The sequence below is a fragment of the Trachypithecus francoisi genome, unplaced genomic scaffold, assembly GCF_009764315.1.
Source record: "Trachypithecus francoisi isolate TF-2019V2 unplaced genomic scaffold, Tfra_2.0 Lachesis_group10, whole genome shotgun sequence".
Taxonomy (NCBI): Eukaryota; Metazoa; Chordata; class Mammalia; order Primates; family Cercopithecidae; genus Trachypithecus; species Trachypithecus francoisi.
In genome coordinates, this window is record NW_022681455.1 from 7,127,455 (window position 1) to 7,152,345 (window position 24,891).

The window sequence follows — 24,891 nt, forward strand, 5'->3', positions numbered from 1 at the left end:
ACACGAAAGAGAAAGAGGTACACTTCAAGTTCAATTCCTTAGTTATATTAGCCACTTTGAAAGAGTCACAGGGGTGGACATTATTGTTCTCTTAAGTTTTTTTTTTTTTTGTTTTTTTGTTTTTTTGAGATGGAGTCCTGCTCTGTCATCCAGGCTGGAGTGCAGTGACACAGTCTCGGCTCACTGCAAGCTCCGCCTGCCGGGTTCACGTCATTCTCCTGCCTCAGCCTCCCTAGTAGTTGGGACTACAGGCGCCCGCCAACATGCCAGGCTAATTTTTTGTATTTTCAGTAGAGACGGGGTTTCACCTGTGTTAACCAGGATGATCTCGATCTCCTGACCTCGTGATCCACCCGCCTTGGCCTCCCAAAGTGCTGGGATTACAGGTGTGAGCCACCGCACGCGGTCTGTTCTCTTAAGTTTTAAACTTGATGGAGTTTTGTGTAGTCTTTTTAAGCAGTCCTCCCCACTCTGCTCCCCTCCAATCAGCAGTTTATGATGGTCAGTTTTGTTCATAGAGTTCAGTTTGACAGTTAACATGTATATTGCTATGGCTGCCTGTGTTTTGTGTTACGTTTTGCTGTGTTTCATCTTCCTGTGCCTGGGAGCTCCCATGCCCTCCTTTCCTATCTCTCTCAAAACCAGCTGTTTTTCCCCATCTGCTGCGTTTTGGTTATAGACATTTATTTGTATGTTTTCTTTAAAACAAAACTCCTCTAAATCCTACTTGATAACCATCCATGCTCTTGACTCCCTCCCGTCTTAGGAGCTGTTTTCCTAACTCCTGCCCTTCATTCTCGACGCCTGCCTGGCCTCCTTTCGCTTCCTTCTCTGCAGCATTGCTTCCACCCACCAGCCTCAACGCCCCTGTCCCTTAAGAGTGTTGCAGTGCCTCCTAACTGGGTTATATGCCTGTGATTGTCCATTTTTAAATCTGCTACCAAGAGCTTTTTAAGCTGTAGATATGATTATTTCATCCTGGGCTTTAAAAATTGTGAGGTGGGGCCCTTCAGTGGGTTTCCAGAGCAGGATAAAGTTCATGGCTCTTAGATGGAACCTTGAGCCCAGCATCATTCTGCCAGCCGCATCTTTGCCATTTCCCCCACTCCACTCTCCCTCCTTTCTCATAACACACTGGTGCACTCTGATGGCTCCCAGGGGTTTTGTTTTCATGGTCAGGACACAAAAAACTTTTGCAGTTAGGCACAAGGTTGCCATTTTTTAAATTTTGCTAAGTAAGGGCATTAAAAAATGATCTCCACCATCTACTGTCTTTATCTCATTTTAAAAGATGGCAGTTTACCCTAAAAAAAAAAAAAAATGAATTCAGCATTGTGAGAAACTCAGCAAATCATCTGCCTTTTCTGCACACTGTGTTCCAGCTTTCTGCATGTGGCTGGGAGGCGAATCTCTTCTTCAAGCTCAGGTTTGCTTTTGCTCTGCTGCCCTCGCCTCGCACTCAGTGATGCTTACCTCTGGTGAGCCCCTGCAGCTCTGGAAGTGTTTGACTCATACTCCAGGTTCCCTGGAGTTGAAATTTCTCTCTCTTGTTTCTCCTCTGACACAGGAAGCCAGGGCTGTCTGTCTTACAGCTCTTGGTGGTTCTGACACCTGGAATGTTACTAGCCTTGGATGTCTGAGGATGATTGTCATCATATCCCAGGTTTTCACACAGATCCCAAACCTTGCCCTATGTGTAGGGTATACAAACAGTATAGAATATTTTATGCCACTAATTTTAACAACATGCTGAGAATGCCCACTTTTCTCTGCCTACGGATTGGTTACACTCTGAAAGCAGCAAGGATGGGCCTACAACTCCAGCTGTGGGAAACTGAGTAGACTGCTCCCCTTTATTTCATTTTATTTTATTTTATTTTATTTTATTTATTTATTTTTGAGACGGAGTCTCGCTCTGTCGCCCGGGCTGCAGTGCGGTGGCCGGATCTCAGCTCACTGTAAGCTCCGCCTCCCGGGTTTACGCCATTCTCCTGCCTCAGCCTCCCGAGTAGCTGGGACTACAGGCGCCCGCCACCTCGCCCGGCTAGGTTTTTGTATTTTTTAGTAGCGACGGGGTTTCACCGTGTGAGCCAGGATGGTCTCGATCTCCTGACCTTGTGATCCACCCGTCTTGGCCTCCCAAAGTGCTGGGATTACAGGCTTGAGCCACCGCGTCCGGCCCTATTTCATTTTATTTTTTATTTTTTGAGAGAGGGTCTCACTCTGTTGCCTAAGCTAGAGTGCAGTGTCACGATCAAGGCTCACTGTAGCCTCAACCTCCCTGGGCTCAGGTGATCCTCCCACCTCAGCTTCCCAAGTAGCTGGGACTAAAGGTATCTACCACCACACTTGCATATCTGTCTTCCAAACTCTCATCCATTAAAAGTGAATTTTGACTAGTAGGGTAAGAGAAAGCCATCACCATAACTAGCAGTATCTTTTGGGGGAAGCCTTGAAAGGACTATTCTTCCCTTGATGAGAGCAGAGCATTAAAGTTTAACTACACGAAATAAAGAGACAGTGAGTTTTTTCTCACATTTTTACTGTGGCCCGGTAGCCATTTGTATAATCTGTTAAGCCTTTTTTTCCTCCTTAGAAAAGTTCTGTTTCCAGATTGGGAACACTCCAGGATGTCATTGGCCTCTGAAATACTTTGTGGAAATGTATTAGTTCCCATTCTAAATGGGTTTGGTGACCGAGGCTGTTGACTTCAGTGTTTTGTTTTGTTTTATTTTATTTTATTTGAGATGGAGTCTCGCTCTGTCGCCCAGGCTGGAGTGCAGTGGCCAGATCTCAGCTCACTGCAAGCTCCGCCTCCCGGCTTCACACCGTTCTCCTGCCTCAGCCTCCCGAGTAGCTGGGACTACAGGTGCCCGGCACCACACCTGGCTAATTTTTTGCATTTTTTTAGTAGAGATAGGGTTTCACTGTGTGAGCCAGGATGGTCTCTATCTCCTGACCTTGTGATCCGCCCGCCTCGGCCTCCCAAAGTGCTGGGATTACAGGCGTGAGCCACCGCGCCCGGCACTTCAGCATTTTAGTTGTGGGGCTGGCAGAGCATGAAATTGGGTTTGTGTGAGCATGTGTGTGCCTGGGTGTAGTTGACTGCATTTTCTTTGCAGAATTATAATGAAGCATCGTCAAGGATTTTGAAAAAGTTTCCTCAGGCATATCCAGTGAGCATGGTAGATGCTATTGTTTCGCAGATTTTCTATTTTCTTTGTCTGTACAGGTTGTTCCTGACTTCATGGCTGGGAGGAAATTGAGGATGCCGACGAGTACTTGCCGTTTGGCCAGTGGGGTTGAGCCAGTCAGCTGGCTCCTGTTCTCCCATGGGCCGCGGGCTGGGTCCTGTGACTGTAGGAGAGGGGCCACATAGAGGCACCGTTCTAAGTTCTGTGTGGGAACAGCACAGTTCCTCTGGTCGCTGTACATGCCCTGTCTGACTCATCTATTATCTAGAGTCATTAAAAAAAGAAAGATCCTAAAAAATACTGGCCCCGTTCTGGAGAGTTGGCACAGAAATTCAGATTGTGCACTCATTCTGTAAGCTGGCTTCTGTTCCTCACCTCCCACCCTTTTCTCCATGGCCTTCCCTACCTACTATCACCACTCTGCATTGCCCATCTCCTTCTCCCGACCCGGCTCTCTTACCTGTGTGACTGTTAGGGGTTCATTGGTAGGTATTTGGGCAAGGAAATTTCTCCTTTCCTTAATTGATTTCAGGAAGATCTTTTGTATCCCAGAAAGGAACTCCGGGGGGACTGTGGTAAATGTCTGATTTCATCATTTTCTGAATACATTAACTTCACATATGCTGATGAGATACCAAGGAAATGAAACTCCTACCCTTGGATGGCAGGGAATCAGGAACTCTATCCACTGGTGTGTGAATTCCCTCAGGGCATCCCATCCAATAAGTGGCACCCACAGCCTCACAACCCTCTTGATTGATGCACAAAAGAGTGGATTTTGCTGCTATACTGAGTCCTGGATATTCACAGCAAAGCTCTATGTGACAGGTATGGAAGTGCTTTTGAGTCTGAACCTAAAAACACCTAGACATCCCCACAGAGTCAAATCTCAGGCACAGAGTTAGGGCTGGGAGGAACGTCAAAGACCATGACCTGACCTCGCTCCACAGCTGAGGGGTCCAGTGTATTTCAGGCCATTTGCTTGTGCAAGGACATGGTGTTCTGCTTTTAGTTCCAGTGGTTAAAGGATGCTATTAAATGCCACTGAATTATTTTAAGAATAGTAGTGTAAACTGCATTTAACTTGAGCTACTGTAACTAACTTCTGGGGTTTCTGGACTTTGATGAAGATAGCTCTTGTGTTTGCTGCAGACAGAAAGCAGATATCTAAGTGAGCCCTGAAAGTAAGTTCTCTTCTTGGAAGCATTGGCCTCTCCCACACAGAGGCACAAGGAGTGCTATCTGTTGGACTTGAAGGCTGTTAGAGTTGGAGCTGCAATGGATGCCGGGTAGGTGTTGCTTGGGCATTGTTCCAAGAGGCTCTGGAGGCAAGTATTTTAAACAACTCAAACAGCCCCTCTAGGCGAGCTGCAGGAAGTCCAGCCCTTGCCTTCCTGTGGTCAGCAGGAGATAAAAGTGTGGACTGTTGGAGACTAGGCCCCTCCTATCACTGGATAGCAAACTGTTAAGGGAAGATAAAAGGAAAGAGTAGGGATGTTCTTTTTCAACAACATGAAGGTGCCTTTGTCACATGCATTCAAGTAAATTAAGGGTAGTGAGCAAGGCATGCCTCATTTTTATCATCACAAGCGTGTTGAAGAATTCTGAGAAGCAGGACTTGGTTTCACAAGTATGCCAAAACAATTTCATGTCACGAAAATATTGGTAGAGGTAGGCTTTTGATTGAGAATGTTCCCATTACATACTGCTTAGGTTAAATGGGCATCAGCTTGGATTTTCATGTCTGAGTGCTACAGAGATTTTCTCTGTTGAGGTGTGCCTGACCCATGGGGACTGGGTGGACGTGTCCAGCTGTCCTTGGACTGAGCAGATGAGCAGGCAGGGCAGCTCTGCTTCTCTGAAGTGTGCGCGTCTCCTCTTAGTTGTACGTCTGGTGTTGGCCCAAGTATTGCCCAGGTATGAAAGAGTTTGAAGGAAGAGACCGTCCTGCTGGTCTCTGTCTTTCCTTTTCAGTTTTCCTTCCTGTTCTTTGTAACATTTGGGGGGAGTTTGGGGGCTTGCAAAGGGGTTATCTGTTTTTCAGGGTGGGGCTTGTAAATGTGAACCCACACTTAAGAGCCTGGGCATGTTCAGTGCCCTGTGTGAGCTCAATCCAAAGCAAATGAACAAGTGTGCTTCGGGACGTGATGCTTGTTTCAGGTCCTGCTGGGCTGTGGAGGGGGCGGCCCTTTGTGCAGTTAGACCCCCCAGGGAGTGCAGTTGTTGTGAACTCATCACCGCCTGGAGAGCCTGTGTGCCTCCCACTTCCTCCAGGACTGCATGAATCCCCCTCCCCACCCCCACTGCCAGCCCCTGGCCCTGGCCCCCTCCTTCCAAGGTGCTTCTGCTGGTCCAGGAACATGCCACCTCCTCTCCCAGCTGTACATGGGCTTTCCGAAAAGGCCCATCCTGCCTGATAGTCATTTTTGGTTTGCTCAGTTTACTTTAAGAAAACCATTTACTTGCCAGTGTTTTTGGTTGGCTAGCCTGAGATAAACACTTATCAACCACGTGTATCTCAGAGCATTTGTTTTCCTTCATATGCACAGTAGTAAATACTTTTCTTAGAGGTGAATTTGGGGGTGAGGGGTTAGAAGGTTTTCTGTTACATGGCATAGGGGGCAGCCCATCCAGCTCCTGGGATCTGGGCATGGTCACTTCACTGCACACAGTCATTCCCAGCTGACGGTTTGTAATGTCTGATTACGCACTGTGAAATTTTGACCACAGCTGACCACTTTTCCAATGGGCGAGGAAAGATGTGATCTCCTCCTTCCACTGCCTTCTCTAAGTAAGCTGTTAGGGGAGAAGCATTTCAAACACTTTTATCTTCCACAAGTCATTTTGGTTTTCTAAGGAGTGTCATCCTGAATTCTGGAAATTCGAAGCCCAGATTTAAGGTAAACCACCTGCCCTGGGATTGCTTAGCTTGCAGCTCGTCCTCTGGGGCAAAGTGGAGAATCCTGTTGCTGCTGCACCCTTTCCCCGAGCATGTCAGAAAGGCCAGTCCCGCGACCTCAGGGCCTGTGAAAGAGTTGCAGGATATTGCCTAAAACTCTGCAAACTGCTACTGAACTTTACCCTAGCTTCTTAACCAGAAGCTGGAAATGTGACTGAAGATACTTAGATTCACTTCAGAGATGTGTCCAGAACACTCCCATTTCTACCATACAATGTCACGGTGTCAGCCATGCTGTATTCAGGTGCTGCAGTTAGTTGGAAGAGAAGAAACTTGGTGAATATAGGGAAGAAAGAGCTGCATCCTTGTGGGAGCCAGTAGTGTGTACTTCCGTAATTAACCAGACGTGAAGCTGACCAGGATTGGTTTCAGCAGCAACTGAAGTCAGAGGGGTTTTTATTTCCTGGTCGCCATATAGCATGGCAACTGTGTCAGCAGCTGTTCTCATTGTCCAGGGGATTGCATTTGGGAAAAGCCAAATTATTTTAAATTGTCCAACTTGTGGGCTGGGACAGGAATTTTTTTTTTTTTTGAGATGGAGTTTTGCACTTGTTGCCTAGGCTGGAGTGCAGTGGATCTTGGTTCACTGCAACCTCTGCCTCCCGGATTCAAGCAATTCTTCTGCCTCAGCCTCCCAAGTAGCTGGGATTACAGGTACCTGCCACCACGCACAGCTAATTTTTTATATTTTTAGTAGAGATGGGGTTTTACAATGTTGGCCAGGCTGGTCTTGAACTTCTGATCTTAGGCAATCCGTCTGCCTCGGCCTCCCAAAGTGCTGAGATTACAGGCGTGAGCCACCGCACCCGGCTGGGGACAAGAATTTTTTTGGAAGACTGTCAAGCTGAGCTCCTGCCTTCAGAGCTTTGGCAATCTAATAGGGGAAGCAGATGGGTGAATTGAGGAGTTGGGAGAATCAGCCCAGGGACTGCCTGGAATGTTGGAGGATAAATAGGTAGCATCAATAGCTCGCACGCTGGAGGATATCACAATGTTTGTTAAGTATTTTAATAAGCACTCCTTTGAATCTATATTGTAAGGTAAGGAGGGCAGTGTTACCAGCTTCATTTTCCAGCCGGGAGAACTGAGGCTCAGAGTTTGGTGGCTCCATTGAAGGCAAGCTGAGTTTCCAGGCCAAGATTTAAGACTCCCCATGTCAGGCTGAGCACAGTGGCTCACACCTGTGTTCGCAACACTTTGGGAGGCCGAGGCGGGAGGATCAGTTGAGTTCAGGAGTTTGAAACCGGCCTGGCCAACATGGTGAAACCCCACCTTTACTAAAAATACAAAATTAGCCAGGTGTGGTGGTGCACGCCTATAATCCCAGCTACTCAGGACGCTGAGGCAGGAGAATCACTTGAACCCAGGAGGCAGAGGTTGCAGTGAGCCAAAATCATGCCACTGTACTCCAGCCTGGGTGACACAGTGAGACTCCGTCTGGAAAAAAAAAAAAAAAGATTCCCTATGTCATGTACTTCTTAAGTTATGCTGTAATTATTTATTCTTGCGCATGCTTTTGGAATCTTAAGGTATGTATTATGCAGAGAGGACAAGTGTTATGCAAAATAGATTGTCCCCTTAGAAGTGCAGAATCTGGAAGTCAGAAGAGTCTTGTAACCTGGTCTCCCACCCATTGCTGGACTGGGGTTTTTTGTTTGCTTTTTACTAACCTTCAAGCAGAGGGTTACCTACCCTCTGCTTGAAGACTCCTGGTGACAGCAAGCTCATTACCTTATCTGGCCTCTATCCATCTGAGGGCTTATTTCAAAACTCTGGTTTAAAGAATCGTGGAGCTCCAGAGTTGCTTGTTTGTGCCTCGTTCCTTCTATGGTGGACCCGTGCAATGAATGTGCCCCTCTTCCACACACCAGTCCTGTAGCTTTTGTAGCTGGCTCTTGTCTTCATTCTGTTAGCCTTTCCAGTTTTCCCCTTGACTTGGTTTCCCAATCCTCTAGCTTGCTAATGACCCTTCTCTGAATGGTTTTTCGAAGACCCTTCTTGTGGTACAGTGGAAAGTACAAGATTTTTGGAGTCAGACAATCCCAGGCTAGACTCCTGGCTCTGCCCTTTAAAAGCTGTGCTATATCTAGCAACTAGCCTAATCATTACCTTCCAAGATTTGGGGGAGGATTAAATATATGTAAAGTGCCTAGCATATTTCTGGCATGGAGTTTGTGTCAGAAGTACCAGTGCCTCAGGTTATCAGGGAAGGGGTGCTCTGGAATAAATAAAATTGGATGCACATTAGATTTCCAGTATACTCTGAGTTGAATCCCGTTTTCTGTTACTTACAACAACATTCTTTTCTGTTTTCAAATTCCTCAACCAAGGTGGGTTGGAGAGGCCTCTCCCTACCCTTTCTTGTACCTGTGTCTACCTGATAAGCCAGGAGAGCAGATCTTAGGGTGGGACAGGGCAGGGGAGCTGCTCAACTTAATCCCCTGCAGGGTCATCTTTAACATTGGCCCAGGAGACCCTGCCCTGCCCTAGGGGTAGGTGAGGGTGACCTGTGGTCCCTCCACCCCTGTGGTCCAGCATGGGTGCTTCCTTATTACAGCATGGCCCACCTTGGCCACCCAGAGTAGAGGATGATACACGTTTCTGCTAAGTTAGGCAAGAAAATGATGAAATACCAGGTCCTGGCAGGCAGGCTGAGAAACAATGTTTAGGAAAAGTCTGGCTTTTTTGGGGAAAGGGCCAGGGACTCAACTCTTCCCACAGCTGAGCGCCGAGGGCTGCTGTGTCCCCTCCCAGGGGAGCAGGGTGCTGTGTGACAAATGGCTGCCATTTAGCAGCTGTGTCTTGGCCTTGCAAATCTGGCAGTAGTTAGATCCTGGCAGGAAGACATGCTCCCTGGAGAAGAGCTACAAGAAGTGGAGTCAGCTTCTTCATAGTCCTCATGTACTAGCAGGAAAGCTTATCATTGCGACTGTGCCCCATTTCCTTCCCTTAAAGAAGCACAGAGCCTTGCAGAGAGGTGCAGGAAGAAGAATGGGGTACCACGGGATGGTTTTATCTGGCATTGTCCAGAGAATCTCCCCAGCTCTCCCATGGTTCATGTTTTAAATACTCAATCTGACTGACATAGATAAGTTTGGTAGGCAGGGACCCTGTCTTCCCAGTCAACGTGTGCCTCCCTGCTGAAGTTATATGTAATGTAGTAATTTCAATGCCCAAGTGATTTTTTAAGAGAAGCTGCTTCCTGCATGGAACTATTACTTTGCACTAAGCTGCTCCCTCCTCCACACTTTACAAAATACTGAAGTTTTCCTTTACCTCAGAACAACCAACACTGCTTTTGAAAAGGAGCATCAGTAGCTTGTGTTATTTCTAATAAAATTCTCCAGGTCAAGACCAGCCGAGTATCTGAAACCTAGTCAGAGTAAGGAGCAGACACCCTGGCCTGTGAGAATGACCTCTGATTTTTCTTCCTCCACTCTCTGGTCCCATTAAGAGATAAACTGTAGTAGACAGTGAGCAATTTCTAAGGCTGTAAGAGGGAACCTCAGGGCTGCGTGTCTCCCCTTGAAGTCATCTCCCTAACTGTTCTCCCGTCACCTGCACCTTTTTGCTCACTCCTCACTGCCCGGGAGCAGCGGAGAGGCGAGGGAGAGTACCCAGGGCCACCAGGAATCCTGGCTGAAGGGCTCAGGTTTGGAGGTGATTCCACAACCCCCTCCAAGGAGCTTTTTGGGAAGTAGCACAGGCTTGGCAACTGCTATTTGCTGGAGAGAAGGCTTTTAGTGTCCAGGGCTGCTTGAAGGCCCAGGCCCATGTGGTTTTGCCAGCCATCCACTGCAGGCTGGCCTTGCATGTCTGAAGCCTACCTCTGATGTGTTTTTGTTCCTGAGGAAGCCCTGCATAGATTCATTCCTCCCTGTCCCTTATTTATTATTATTTTTTGTTGTGGTAGATAAAGCCAAAGTTAGAAATGGGGATCTTTGTCTCTGATCCAGGGCCTTGGTTTTTGCTCAGGGAGGTGTATGATAAGCCAAGCAGCTTCTCCCAAATCTTCACTAAAGGAAGATTTTCAGGGAGATCCTGGGCTGCTTCATGAGCTGGTTCTCAGGGCTGGATGGAAGCCTCTAGAGAGCTGTTAACTCAGAAACTTACACTGCTGCGCCAGCCCCCAGAGGGTTTCTGATTCAGTAGGTCTGGGGTGGGACTGAGAATTTGCCTTTCCAATAAAGGGCTGGATGCTTCTGCCCTTGAGGTTTGGTGGGAGGGTCTGTAGTAGTTAATTTCTCCCTGCATTGTGTTGGTGGATCTTCTCTGCAAGGTCAGCTCATCAGATAGGACTGGACTGTTCAGGATTCAGGCAGAGCCTACCTTGCTTGGCTGCTTCTAGAACACAAGGGTATAAAACGTGAAGTGTCCCATCACTTTGCAGAGCAAGCGTAGTGTTTCCAAACTCTTGCCCGCTGCAGCGAACCTTTTAGACTGAGGTGGAAGTCCAGTTTTGCCTCCTGCCAAGGAGAGGAAGGCAGAGGTGAAGGGCGGGGAGAGCACTCCTCCTTCCTGCGTTGACCGGGACGGAAATGGAAAGCCAGGTGCTGAGCATCTGGAAGGGCAGCAGTGATGCAGAGCGAGATTACTAGAAGTCAGAGAATGTGACTAAGGGAGCGCACCTGTGCTCTCCAGCCATGGGCCAGGAGTCACACACTTTTCCAGAAGAAATTTAACAGAGGTCAGAAACTGGATTTATGACGTTGTTCTACCACGCAGCAGCTCTAGGATCTTGGAGACAAGTGTTTGTTTCTCAACCTTTGTTTTTATGGCTGTACAGTGGGAACAATCCTCATGGTGGTTATAAGGATTAAATGAGACAATGCATGTGGCACGTGGTGCTCAAAAATTGTTAGCCATGATTTTGATGGCAGAATTAGAGGTGTGTCCTGGAATTTGGAACCAAGAGCCATGGGTCAGTGGGAGTCATGTGGAACATGGCCGTGAGGGATGGGGTCAGGAGAGGAGTGCAGGCAGATATTCTGGGGCAAGGAACTGAGCAGAGAGGGTAACCATGGGGACTGGTATGCAACGGGGCCAGAAGGTAGACTGAGGCCAGAGCATGGAGACCATTGAATGGCAGGTTAAAGAGCTTGACGATTAGTCTTTTTTGTTGTTGTTGTTTTTTGAGATAAGAGTCTTGCCCTGTTGACCAGGCTTGAGTACGGTGGCATCATTCTAGCTCAGTGCAGCTTCGAACTCCTGGGCTCATGCAATCCTCCTGCCTCAGCCTCCCAAGTAGCTGGGACTGCAGGAGGGTGCTACTATACCTGCCTAATATTTGAATTTCTGGTAGAGATGTGGTCTCACTTCATTGCCCAAGCTGGTCTCAAACTCCTGGTCTTAAGTGATCTTCCCACTTGGCCTCCCAAGGTGGTGGGATTAGAGGCATGAGCCACTGTGCCTGGCTTGCTGTAGTCTTCAGAGGATGAGAGTATAGAAATGTTCTGGAGCTCAGAAGACACCCAAAGAGGAGGCTGACGTATATCTTGGGTCCCAAGTTTGCTGCCCCCCTTCACCTCTGCACTTTTGTCTTGAATGTGGCCTGTACCAAGGGATACATCCCCTGCCCACGTCTTTTTTTTTTTTTTTTTCTTTATCAGAGATGGGTTTTGTGTTGCCCAGGCTGGTCTTGAACTCCTAACCTCAAGTGATTCTCCTGCCTCTCCGTCCCAAAATGCTGGGATTATAGGCGTGAGCCACCACGCCCAGCTCCCCCCAATCTCTTAGGAGTCCCTTCTCACCCAGGAAGAGAAGATCAGAGTTGGCTGAAGCAGCTCCCGGTGCCCCATGGTGTAGGGGCCTGCTTAGATGCTGAGAGGCGCTGTGTGACACGCTAAGGCTCCTGTCTTACCAAAGCCTGTGCCAGCCACGGGTTGGTGGTGGCGGTGGCGGTGGCGGTGGGGGGGGTGACTTTCATGGGTTGCCGCCCTATCCAAGGCATAGCCTGGACCCTAAGCCAAGAAACACATCAACTTTCTGGAACTCAAAGCTGTCATCACAGCTGTCTCAGCCTTCAGAGCACATGTGAGGTGGTGAGAAGAGACTGTTTTGCCCCGAGCTTTACAGGCAGACTAGGCATGGCCCTCGTGGAACATTTAGCCTGGTTTGATTCTGTCCCCATCCTAGCCAAGACTCAGCCCGTCCTTCAAGAAATGCCTTTGCTATTTGTTAAGCTCCCTCCTCCTGGCTCAGACCAATTTAGTGTCTGAACTGTTAACTCAAACTTTTAGCCTGTCCTGGGTTGGCCTGAACTGGTTAACTAGGCTCTTACACAGCATGCGTCAGCCATCCTAAGTATTTGTGGGCATTGTGGAGGCTCTGCACTGCGCCCCTCCTGGTCAAGTGTTGTAAAACCCACTGTTCTGTCATCTGTGGGAACATTTTTTTCAGGGCCTCAACCATCATCATAGGCATCTAAACTTATTCCACATTTCGTGGGGGCCTTAGGACAGAGTTTAGATTTCACTTCAAGAACCCTGAGGAGGCTGGGCGCGGTGGCTCATGCCTGTAATCCCAACACTTTGTGAAGCCGAGGTGGTTGGATCGCCTTAGGTCAGGAGTTTGAGACCACCCTGGCAAACATGGCGAAACCCTGTCTCTATTAAAAATACAAAAATTAGCTGGGCATGGTGGTGCACACTGAGATATGAGAATCACTTGAACCCAGGAGGCGGAGGTTGCAGTGAGCCAAGATTACATCACTGCACTCCATCCTGGGTGACAGAATCAGACTATCTCAAAACCATGGGAGGGAAAAAAACCCTTCAGGTTTTTGCTTATAATCCCAGCACTTTGGGAGGCTGAGATGGGTGGATCACTTGAGGCCAGGAGTTCAAGACCAGCCTGGACAACATGGCGAAACCCTAAAAACCCAATTTTAGTCTAAACTAAAAATGCAAAAATTAAAGTTAGCCGGGCGTGGTGGCACACACGCCTGTAATCCCAGCTACCCAGAAGGCTTGAGGCACAAGAATCACCTGAACCAGGGAGGCAGAGGTTGCAGATTGTGCCACTGCACTGCAGCCTTGGTGACAGAGTGAGACTACATCTCAAAAAAAAAAAAAAAAAAGGAAAGAAACCCTCCGATTTTTCAGAAGCTGGGATGCAGCCCTTATCTTTCATCTTTTCATTGCTATCTCCTTAGACCTGGAGACCTGCCCCTTAATCTTCTGTTTCTGGCTTTACATAGCATTGTCCCTTATCTCCCCCGGGGCTTGGGGACTGGCCTTTCCCTCCCCCGACAGAGGGACTTCCGCCCTCTCTTAGTCCTCCTGCCTCCATTGGCTTTGCATAAACCTTGTGGGAGTGCAAATCCAGAAATTCAGCAGCCTCCACCAACAACCAGATCCAGCCTTTCTGTCACATTTCACCTACGGGAGTCATCTTTAGGGTGCTAGTCGTCTTTCTTTTACCTTTTTTTTTTTTTTTTTTCTTTCCGTGAGGCACTGTTGGTGGAGCTAAGGGGTATCTCAAAGTTTCTTCTAATAACTCTTTTGTACTTTTCCACTCTTCAAGCTCTGCAACTCCCTCAGGCCTAATAGAACCCAAAACAAACAGCCTAGTGAACTCTGGCTTTATATTGCAAGACATTCTCAATATTCAAATCATTTACACCCAAGGGCAAGGGGATGGGTGTTTCAAGGTCAAGACTCTCAGCCTAGCCCTCTTTCTTTAAAACCATCCTCTCCCCCTTGCTATCCTGTGGCTTCCCGGAAGCTACTCGGTGGACCTTTTTTTGAGATGTCTTTTTAAAATGAAGGGAAATAAAATGGAATGAAGGGGAAGTAGCAGGTCTAAATTTTAATGGAAGTCTTAGCTATATGCTAGAAAGTTTTAATTCCAGACACTTGTTCTGACTCTGAAGTGTGTTTATTGTGTTTATGTGTTTTTTTTGAGATGGATTCTCACTCTGTCGTCCAGGCTGGAGTGCAGAGGCGCAATCTCAGCTCACTGTAACCTCCGCCTCCTGGGTTCAAGTGATTCTCCTGCCTCAGTCTCCCAAGTAGCTGGGATTGCAGGCGTGCGCCATGATGTTCAGCTAATTTTTGTATTTTTAGTAGAGATGGGGTTTTGCCATGTTGGCTAGGCTGGTCATGAACTCCTGACCTCAGGTGATCCACCTGCCTTAGCCTCCCTAAGTGCTGGGATTGTAGACGTGAGCCACCGCGCCTGGCCTATTTATTTTTTAAAATTTTTTGTTATATCTTTTTATTTTGAAGTGTGTTTTTATTAATTATGAGTAAACTATGGCTCGTGCTATTTATTTGAAGATCTTGGCAGTTTCTAGAAAAAAACCAAAGGGCTATTCCTCTCCAGGCTTTGTTCCTAATAAAATTTGTCATTAATTAAAATATGAAAAAAGAACAATAACTTTGCTTTGAAAAAAAGGCAATATTTAATTTCACCTTAGATGGGTGAAGATAGTCTGAAAAGATGTTTGTGCATTTCTGAAAACTCCATGGGTATTTTTAATAAAATGGACTTGATTCATAGTTTACAAGAGGGCAGGTCATATATCACGCAAAACAGAGATTCTTACCCTGCTGTCCCTGGGTGGGTTTCTAGGGTCCCTGACCCTCCTGGTACTGAATGAAAATGTTGAGTATAGAGTACGTGGATTTTTTCAGTGGGGTGGGGGGCATAATGTTCAGTTTGAGGGTCTCTCCCCTTCTGTGGGACAGGGTCCGCCCCGTGGGTTAGTCCTGAGGTTCGTGGTGACAGCTGTGTGGGGTCCGCCCCGTGGGGTTAGTCCTGAGGTTCGTGGGACAGCTGTGTGGCGCAGATGGGCAGCTTGTCTCTAGAAGCTCCAGAAGGGAAATAAAAGTGAGAAAATATGCCAGGCAGTTGTTTCTCCCCCGGCGTTATCCGTGTGGGGTTTATTTTACCTCTGAGTTTTCTCCCAGTTTTGTGCTCTTCACCTTAGCTGAGGGAGGCTGTGTTGAGAGCAGAGAATGTGGCCACATGCTGTAGCTCAGGGAAATGCTGCATTCCAGTTTTCTCCCAGCACAGGGCTTTGAAGCCCTTGACACCCCAGAGCAGACTTGCTCAAACTTTTGAAGGGCATGTGTAATTTGAGACAGTTTCTGCATCTTCCCTACAGAAGGAGAAGGTCTGCATTTGGTCCTAGTTGACGTGTGTTAGCAACACTTTCTTCTCACACCTGCAAGAGGATGTAATCATCTCTAAGGCACTGTTCAGTTGTATATTTCTGATTATTTATTTTTTGAGACAAGGTCTGGCTCTGTTGCCCAGGCTGGAGTGCAGTGGTGCAATCTCAGCTCACTGCAACCTCTGCCTCCTGGGCTTAAGCCATCCTCCCACCTCAGCTCCAGAGTAGCTGGGACTACCGGCACATGCCACCACACCCAGCTAATGTTTGTGTTTTTTATAGAGACAGGGTTTCACCATGTTGCCCAGGCTGGTCTCGAACTCCTGAGCTAAACGATCTGCCCAGTTTTGGCCTCCCAAAGTGCTGGAATTGCAGGCATGAGCCATTGCTAGTTGTATATTTCTTAATTTCTTCGACGGTCTTATTTTTTCCCCCTCTGTTTCTGATAGCACTAATTGCTGCCTTGCTTTTCTCTTCTTGTTAAACTGGCAGTCTGTAGGTGTCTGCTGTGAACATGCCATTAGGATGCACGAAGCTCCACCGGGAGCCAGTGGTCCGAGCCATTCTCACATTGTGCTGCCCTTGACATTGCTGAAATGTGACTGGGGGAGAAGGGTGTCCTTGTCTGTTCAAGGCACACTCAGCTCCAAGCTCTTACTTGGATGTTAATGGGACAACTCTGGATGGAATCAGCCTGGCTCCTGGCAGCTGGCTTGTAATTGCAGGCAAGGGATGGGAAATGTTTTCTAGTCCTAATTTGTGACTCCCGGTGATGTTGAGCAGAGGACCATTTCTGGTCTTAATCCTCTTTTAACATCATCTTTTCTTGTTTTTGTAGGTTGCTCCGACTGTGTGCTCCAGGAGTGGTGGCTCTGAGGTGTGACCCTGCCAACCTTTGGGCCCAGCCAGCTTCAGCCCCCCAGTAAGGAGGGCAGCTTGATAACACAAAGAAAACAGGTTAGTGAAATGGTTTTGACTCTCAGTGAGTCACAATAATGTTGCACGTTGAGTCTTCCCATGCCCTCCCCTCCTACCCTCCCCACTTCCCTTTTCATTGTCATCCCCCTTTCCAGGTCCTCCTGAGGCTTTGGTGCAAAATCATGTTGAAATTGTAACTAGGCCAGGCACGGTGGCTGACACCTATAATTCCAGCACTTTAGGAGGCTGAGGTGGGCAGATCACTTGAGGCCAGGCATTTGAGACCAGCCTGGCCAACATGGCGAAACCCCATCTCTATTAAAAATACAAAAACTTAGCCAGGCGTGGTGGCGCGTGCCTGAAATCCCAGCTACTCAGGAGGCTGAGGCATGAGAATCGCTTGAACCTGGGAGGCAGAGGTTGCGGTGAGCTGAGATAGTGCCACTGTACTACAACCTGGTCAATAGAGTGAGACTGTCTCACACAAAAAAAAAAGGAAAGAAATTGTAACTATAACTTGTTAGTTCTTGATCTGATGGGCCTGAAATGTGGAATGACAAAGGGTGCCAAGGGTTTGTCTCAGGAAGCAACACTTTGTACATCTTTTTTTTTTTTTTTTTCTTTTCTCTCCCTCCCTCCCCTCCAAATCCAGACCATGTGTGTTAAAAACTGGAACACCAGGTTCATCTGCTTGGTAATGTTGATCATATCTATGACTTGGGAACTTCATCTGGCTTCCCAGTGCTTTCTGATTCCAGTTGGAAGAGATTATATTAGAATATGACCAGTGATATTTATTTTTAAGAGACAGGGTCTCACTCTGTCGCCTAGGCTGGAATGCAATGGTGTGATCATCGCTCACTGCAGCTTTGAACTCCAGGGCTCCTGTGATCTTCCCACTTGGCCTCCCAAGTATCTGGGACTATATGACACATGCTGCCACACCCGGCTTCTCTTCTTCCCCCTCCCCCCTTCCCTTCTCTTCTCTTCTCTTCTGTTTTCTCTTCTCTTCTCTTCTTTCTTCTTTCTTCTTTCTTCTGTCTGTCTTTCTTTCCGTCTTCCTTTCTTTCTTTCTTGTCTTTCTTGATGGAGTTCTGCTGTGTCACCCAGGCTGGACTGTAATGGGGCTATCTCAACTCACTGCAACCTCTGCCTCCTGGGTTCAAGCGATTCTCCTATCTCAGCCTCCTGAGTAGCTGGGATTACAGGCATGTGCCACTACACCCAGCTAATTTTTGTAGTTTTAGTAGAGACGGGGTTTTGCCATGTTAGCCAGGCTGATCTCGAACTCCTGACCTTAGGTGATCTGCCCGCCCTGGCCTCCCAAAGTGCTGGAATTACAGGTGTGAGCCACTGTGCCCGCCCCTGGCTGATTTTTATTTTGTATAGATGGGGTCTTGCAATGTTTCCTAGGCTTGTCTCAAATTCCTGGGCTCAAGCCATCCTCCCACCTCAGCCTTCCAAAGTGCTGGGATTACATGTATGAGCCACCACACCTGGCCTTATTTTATAATTATATCATATATTATTATTAATACTGGGGTGATGTCAGAGAGAAGAAAGGTTACAGAGGAAAGAATGAAAAGTCTAGGATTGTAAATATCCAGAAAGAAAAAAATGCTTCATGAATAGACCATAAAAATGTTAGAAATGATCTTTTATTCCCTGAGATTGAGTATCAGAGGGTTTAGGTTGGTTAGTTTGGGCTGTTGTTCGAAAATTGTCCAGGATGTGGTTATAGGGTAGATAGGACCAACTAATACTGGCCAGCTTGCTCTGGTTAGATGATCATGTAGAAGAGCCCACATGTTAGGGTGGGTTTTTCTAACAGAGAACAATGAGCTCCATTGTGCCGTGCACCATCTTTTTCCCCTTCTGCCCTGCTCTGTGGTCCTGAAGGAAGAACTCTAAAATAGAAGACATAAGAACAAACTGAAGTACAATCTTGTCACAGCCCAAGGGGCTGGTTGTTGGTTGCTTCTGGAACAAATTCTCAGGGATGAGGCCAATGACTCTTTTCTTTTTTTCAAACAGTGTAGCTGGGAGTTTCATTTTATTTATTATGCTTTCAGATTAGAGATAAGAGTCTCTATTTTTTTAATTGCTATTTACTTAAGAAAAGGAAGTAAATGTAAGTGATCTCGGTGTCATCAGTGGATAGTGTCACACTTCATACTTTATCCCCAAGGAAGAAATACATTTAGCAAATATCTTCCTGCCCAGACAAAATGGGAAACAACAAGGCTTTTCTCCTTTTCAAGTGGGATAAGCTTTTGCAATTTTCAGCCCTTACATTGATTAACTATACTGACTGTTGCTAGGCTCTTCTGTATTTAAGATACTTAGGTAGTTTGCAAGAATGTATCTTTGATAACATGACTGAAAATAATTCTTAGTGGCAATTTGGCTCTGTTTAGTGAATATATTTTTGTCAGTTTACTTATTATTTCCCTCCTCTCCAGTTTCTTCCCTTATTCAATGATATAATTAGAATTTTTTTTTAATAACTTACAATTTTACATTTAGTCTTAAAGGTGTTTAACCTGTTCCCAGACTTGAGCAAACTCTACCACATTTTTCTTTTCTTTGTCTACACAGACACAGACACACACACACATAGATTTTGTTGTTGTTTGTTTGTTTTTGCTTTTAAAATTTGAGATGGGGTCTTGCTGTTTTGCCTAGGCTGGACTTGAACTCCTGGGCTCAAGCAGTCCTTCCGCCTCAGCCTCTGAAGTAGCTGGGAGTAGCGCTCTTTTCTGAATGTAGTAATATGACAAAAGCAAGATCATCTTCAAAACTCATGGTATAAATTGGTGGAAAGTTTGTAACAATTACAGGAAAGATAGATTTCTAGTTATGTTATAATTTTCTGTACATTAAAATTATGAGGGAGATATATGTATTTAAAAGGAGGTGAATTCAGTATTGAAGGTATCCATTTATGAATCACGTACGTAATTACGTAATTGATTACAAAAACTCTAGGGAACTGATGACTCTCTTTTTAGTAGTCCATTAAGAAAAAAGTATGTGCACACACTTGGGTGCACTTTGTGTCTACGTTTTTTTTCCCTATAGAGAAATTACCCAAAGTAAACCTTCGAAGACAGTTAAAAACAGGAAGTTTGAAGCACAGTTCTTCTTTTTTTTTTTTTTTTTTTTTTAAATTTTTAAAAATCATCTGTAGAGATAGGGTCTTGCTATGTTGCCTAGGCTGGTCTCGAACTCCTGGGCTCGAGTGATCCTCCCACCTTGGCCTCCCGAAGTGCTGAGATTACAGTTGTGAGCAACTGTGTCCGGCCTGAAGCACAATTCTTCGTAAATTTAAGGGGTCTGCTAGCGTGGGGAAAGGTCATGGAAAGATGAGAGTGTAGATTTTTTTTGGCTGTAGCTTTCCTCTCTTTATGGAGAAAGATGTGGGCAAAGAGGCTGGATCCATAGTCTCAAATTGTATGTTTCTACAGTTAGTCCTTTTACCTACCAGTTGGAAAACCATTTGATTCACATCTTCAAAATGTCTGTTAACAAGGAAGGCACATCTTGTCTCTTTACAAGACAAATACTTTCCGTAAGATTCCCTTTTGCCCTTTTGGTAAGAATTTAGGCTGGTACCGCATGTTTATAACTGCTCTGGGTGGTACCATTTCTCATATGCTAGGTCATATCCCCTAAAGTTGGAGGAGGAAGCCATGAAAAATCATATTCTTTCTTGTGTTGTTCCTACACATTCTCTTTACAGCTGAGATGATGAGCTTGATCTTCAGCTGCTGTTGTGGACTTACATAATTTATTAGCATACATTGTGAGATAATAGGATATTAATATCCTAATACCTTATGGTAGGGCTTCAGCTATAGAATATCCTCCTAGATAAAATGAGGGAAGCAGTAGACTTCATACCTACTGACTGGACCTGTAGCCATAATAGTTCTAGTTGCAAGGAACACACATGGCCTGAAGAAGTAAATTGTGACATGGCCATGGGCCATAGTTTTCCCTTTGGTCATTCTTTTCATGTCGCCAGGTTTCTTTTAGGTCTGTCCTGAGAGGGTCTAAACTCAGCCTTTAGTGAATGCCTGAACTGTTGTGTCTTTGGTTACTTTTAGGTAAAGGCATGAGATGGGTCAAGTGGAGCCTGAGCATTCTTGCAAAGGACTGAGGCACAGTGTGAAAGAAAATTTGATGTATGGATATAAATATGAGCTTCAGAAAGTGAAATTTTACTGCAGAGTCCTTTTGGCTGTTGGGAGTATGCATAACAGGCAGTACTGTAGGGGTTAAGATAAGGTTGAGAAACAGCTACAGAATGTGGTTTTGGAAGAAAGAAAGGCAGACATTGCCTCTCATTTGTACTCCTTGCAGTGTTGTGAATATAGTGGTCTAAGATTATAGCAAATAAATGATTTCAGTTTTTTCTTCACTAAGTGAAAAGATGCTCACTTTGGACCTTTGCTTCCCTTCCAGTGTCAACGAGTACTAACAAGAGAAGAAGAAAAGAGGTCAACACAGACTCATTTTCTACTCCATGTGAATGATAGCTACAGCAGGGAGAAGTTTCATAGTCTATCAGTTGGGTCAGAAAATGGAGGTAATCAGCAGTGTGGTGTGGTGGGGGGGGGTTCTTCTTTCCATTTTCTAGGGTATGTTACCTGCTTTATATATATATTTTTAAGAAACAGGCTTTTATATGTCAATTTGAAATTTGTTTGTAACTCTGATAGCGTTGGCTTCTCAAATCTCTTATAAAATTCAGGCTCCCCATCAAAATCACTGTATTGCAGCAGTGGAGTTAAATGAAACCTGATGTTTCTCATCACTAGTTTTAGGTCTAGAACATTTATGTAGTAGTAAATGAGTCTAGGTCCTTAGGAGGGTGCTGGCAGGGTGGCAGCTTTCTGGGCTTTGTAATTGTTAGCTTGGCCTTTCCCACTTCTGCCTAACCCAGATTAGGAAAGGTAAAGAAACCTGCCTCTCATGAGTTTGAGTCCTGTTGGTAGTGCACACTCAGAAAGGAAGCGAGGTTACTTAGTCCTTGGTGTGCCGAGACTTGGTTTAGGTGAAAGCTTCCATCATTCTGGGAATGAATGTGACCTTTAACTGGAGAAAGACAGTGTTGGATGTTGTTAACCTGAGTTACAATTAGAGTAGCCATGGCCAGTGCCCCCTGGCAGTGACAGAAGCCTAAACTTCCCCATGATCACATCAGCAATTTCCAATTTTCAGTTTTATGGCAGAGGCTTCTTAGAAGCTTAAACCCCTGTCCCAATGACGTCAAGTTCGCCCGTTGGCTTGGAAGGTTCAGACCTGTCTTCCATCAACACCATGATGTCGGCGGTCATGAGTGTAGGGAAGGTCACAGAGAATGGCGGGAGCCCCCAGGGCATCAAGTCCCCCTCGAAGCCTCCAGGACCAAATCGGATTGGCAGAAGGAACCAGGTAAGTGTTCACACCTGGTGGTGACCTCTGGTGGATTCAATCCATGAGAACATTGGGAGATGTTTCCCAGTTTCCTATGATAAAACCTTGGAAGAATATGGAATAAAACGGACATACCCAGAGGCCTTAATCATTTTTTAAGAGCAAAATTTTCATGACTTATGTTAGTTTCCTTTTGTGGAGAAAGTTGTCTTTGCTGTGGTGTCGATGTTGGTGGAAGTGCCCTTACTTTTGGCCCCACCATTGTATTTTAACGCAAGCTTTCTTCACGTGATGGCCATGGCAGGGAATGTGACTGATTTCTGTGCTGTGATGTGGTTTGTTTCCGCATTCACACAGCTGGCTATTTTTAAGTGTCTTCAGATTAGATAGCAAATAAGTACTGCCCGTGCTGGGGCTGCTGTTTAGCTTTCTATCCTTGAAAAAGCACAGAATTTGGCTTCAGATAATTCCACTTAAGATGCTGTTTAGTCATCTTGAATTTTCACTGGGCATCAGATCAGGAGAACACAGTAAAGTAAATAGGTGGAATTGAGAAGGGTTAATGCTGTTATGAAAGTTAATGTCTTCTCTACTGGGAAATAAAATGATTTTTCAATGTACAAATGGGACATTTCCTTGAAAAGGTGTTGCTATCTTGGCAACATATTGTTGAACAGAGGGTAGGTGGAGGAAGGAGTCAGAGAATGAATACTTCTCATTTCATCTCTGGATCCATGTAATACGAATTGACTTCCTCGTGTTTAAGTTTGGTTTAACTGATTTAATGAGGCTATACTAAATCCTTGGAGAGAAGGAGGTCTTGCATTTGTCTAGGAACCAGAGATGGATGAGAAAGCAAACCTGCTGGGCTTTTGTGAACTAATTTTCTTTTTTATAAATAATCCTACTGTGGCTGTCCTTATACAGAATTCTCTGAGTATTAATATGATGGTTTTCTATAAATTCTTAGAAGTAGAGCCTTAATTAAAGCCTTTGATACAACTTGCCCTACAAGAAAAGTTGTACCAGCCCCAAACCCTGTCAGCAGTGTGGGGGAGGATGCGTTTCTCCACACCTTGCTGAAGGATGGGGACGTGGCAGAGTTCAGTGATGTTTTAGCGTTGGAACATTGATTCCTTTCTCTCTTTTTTTTTCCTTTTCTCCTCGTGCCTCTCTTCCTATGGGTGCCTGAGAAAATACTCAGCCTGTATGACTGTGGCCTGAGTCGAGAAGGAGCGCTAGCTCTGAGAAGAAAAGGTTTATTTCCACTCTCATGTGACTGTCCATCTATCCATCTCTCCATCCATCAACCCATTGGACAATATGTACCCAGTTCCTGTATCCAGCTAGCTACTGTACCAGGTGCCAGGCATTTGGGGAAGAATAAGACAGACAAGGTTGTCGTTCTCATCCTCTGCTCTACCAGGAACAAGTGAAGTAATAGGAAGAGCTTTTCCTCAAATAGCTCCAAGTTGTCCCAAGTCCAGCCTCCAGATCAGAGACCGTGGTTAGGGCCCTGGAGGATGCCCACAGCACCCCCCATGTTTGCATGCTAACTGGAGGCTGCCTCTTCAGGTGTGAGGAGGCAGCTGTGCAGGTGGGGCAGGGCCGCCTTTCACCCCCCTCCCTTCTTCTCCAGGGATCTGGTATCCTGAGTTTGCTTTTGAACTGGAGGTTCTGGCTAGAGGTAGCCTGGTAAATATAGTTCTTAATCCAAAAAACAAAAGTCAGTGGGGAGAGAGTATGGGGAAGAAGGAAGCAGGCTCCTTACCTGTGGACTAGACAGGGAGGGCTGAGAGAGGGAACCCAGGGAAAGTCCCATCGATGTGAGCCTAGAGTTCCAGGAGAGATTAGCCACAGCCGGATGCTGACATGGGTGCCAGATTGTTTCATTATGGAATGGTTAGTTATCACATTAGCTGCTAATTTTATCTTTCAACTCAGGAGGTGTGCTCCTTCCACCAGCATGACTGCAATAACTGGATTCAAAATTCTCCGTTAGGGTGCTGGGTGTGGTGTCATGTCTCTAATCCCTGCTACTTGGGAGGCGGAGGTGGGAAGATTGCCTGAGCCCAGGGGTTCAAGACCAGCCTGGGCAATATTATGAGACCCCCATGTCTTATAAAAAACAAAAACAAAATTCTCCAGGAGGGCCTCTCTTCCAGTATCACAGTGCTTTCTTTTCTTCGAGGTTCATTTTATTATTATTACTATTATTATTATTATTATTTTTTAAATATAAACAGAATCTCTATTTCTCACCAGAGCATGGTTGATTCCTAGTTTCATAAACTATACAGCTAAAGTGTGTAAGCTGCCTTAATTACTGTGATATCTGGCTTTGCTTTTTTTTTTTTTTTTTAAATTATAAAAAACTTTTTGTAGAGACAAGGTTTCACTATGTTGCCCAGGCTGGTCTCAAACTCCTGGGCTCGAGCGATCCTCCCACCTCAGCCTCCCAAAGTGCTGAGATTACAGGTGTGAGCCACCATGCTTGACCTGGTTAGTTTTAAAAGATTACATCTGGGCCTGTAGACCTCCTCCCAGATAACTTGGATTTTGTGGACCTGTATGATGGCTGGCAGCACAGCGCTGCCAGCCTCAGAGGTTGGGGTGTCAGTTCATGAGTCACCCCAGAGTCAACACAAGTCAACCCCAGCAGCCACACGGTGTGCCTGCTGTCTATTGCAAGGTGAATGCAAGAGGATTTTTAAAAAACATTTGTCTCCCCATGGCTGGTCACTTGGAGGCCTTTAAAAAAAAAAAAAAAAAAGTATTTACATCCTATTGGTGACTTTTAAATTTTTATATATATAAAACTGCCTATCTACTAATTTGACAACAATACCCCGGAGATGGAACTCATCCCCAACTTTTGGCCTGGCTGTGAGATATCCCTCCTTGTTAAATCTTATTTTGTTGCTGTTGCTTTCGTTTCTCCCCACACCTCTGCCCCCATGGGCGTCCTTGGCCAGCTCTACTCCGACTGCAGTTGTAGAACTGGGCTGAGAAAGTGTGACACCCCCTCCCCCCATTATATCTCAGAAAGAACTAGAAGTATGATAAATGAGTAAGAACGGGAATTTTTTTTCCCACTGTCTCTAGGATGTTCATGTTTTGTAGAATCCATATTCTTAACTCCTTTTGAGAGTGAGAAAATGTGGAGCATACCTAATTCTCAGACCCAATTCCATAGATTAGAAAAAAGTTTTGGCCAGGCACGGTGGCTGATGCCTGTAATCCCAGCACTTGGGGAAACCGAGGCGGGTGGATCACCTGAG

At 45.9% G+C, this 24,891-nt stretch overlaps 1 protein-coding gene across 7 annotated transcripts in view; it reads left to right on the forward strand.

The window, feature by feature from the left end:
• Positions 1-24,891, forward strand: part of RREB1 (ras responsive element binding protein 1) — a 202,728-nt gene that overhangs the window by 110,916 nt on the left and 66,921 nt on the right. For all 7 annotated transcript variants that reach the window (XM_033216136.1, XM_033216137.1, XM_033216133.1 and 4 more), the window contains exons 2-4: positions 16,110-16,228; positions 20,657-20,780; positions 21,416-21,628. In XM_033216136.1, the coding sequence (XP_033072027.1) occupies positions 21,458-21,628 (171 nt within the window). In that variant the 5' untranslated portion in view covers positions 16,110-16,228; positions 20,657-20,780; positions 21,416-21,457. The remainder of the gene's footprint in view (positions 1-16,109; positions 16,229-20,656; positions 20,781-21,415; positions 21,629-24,891) is intronic.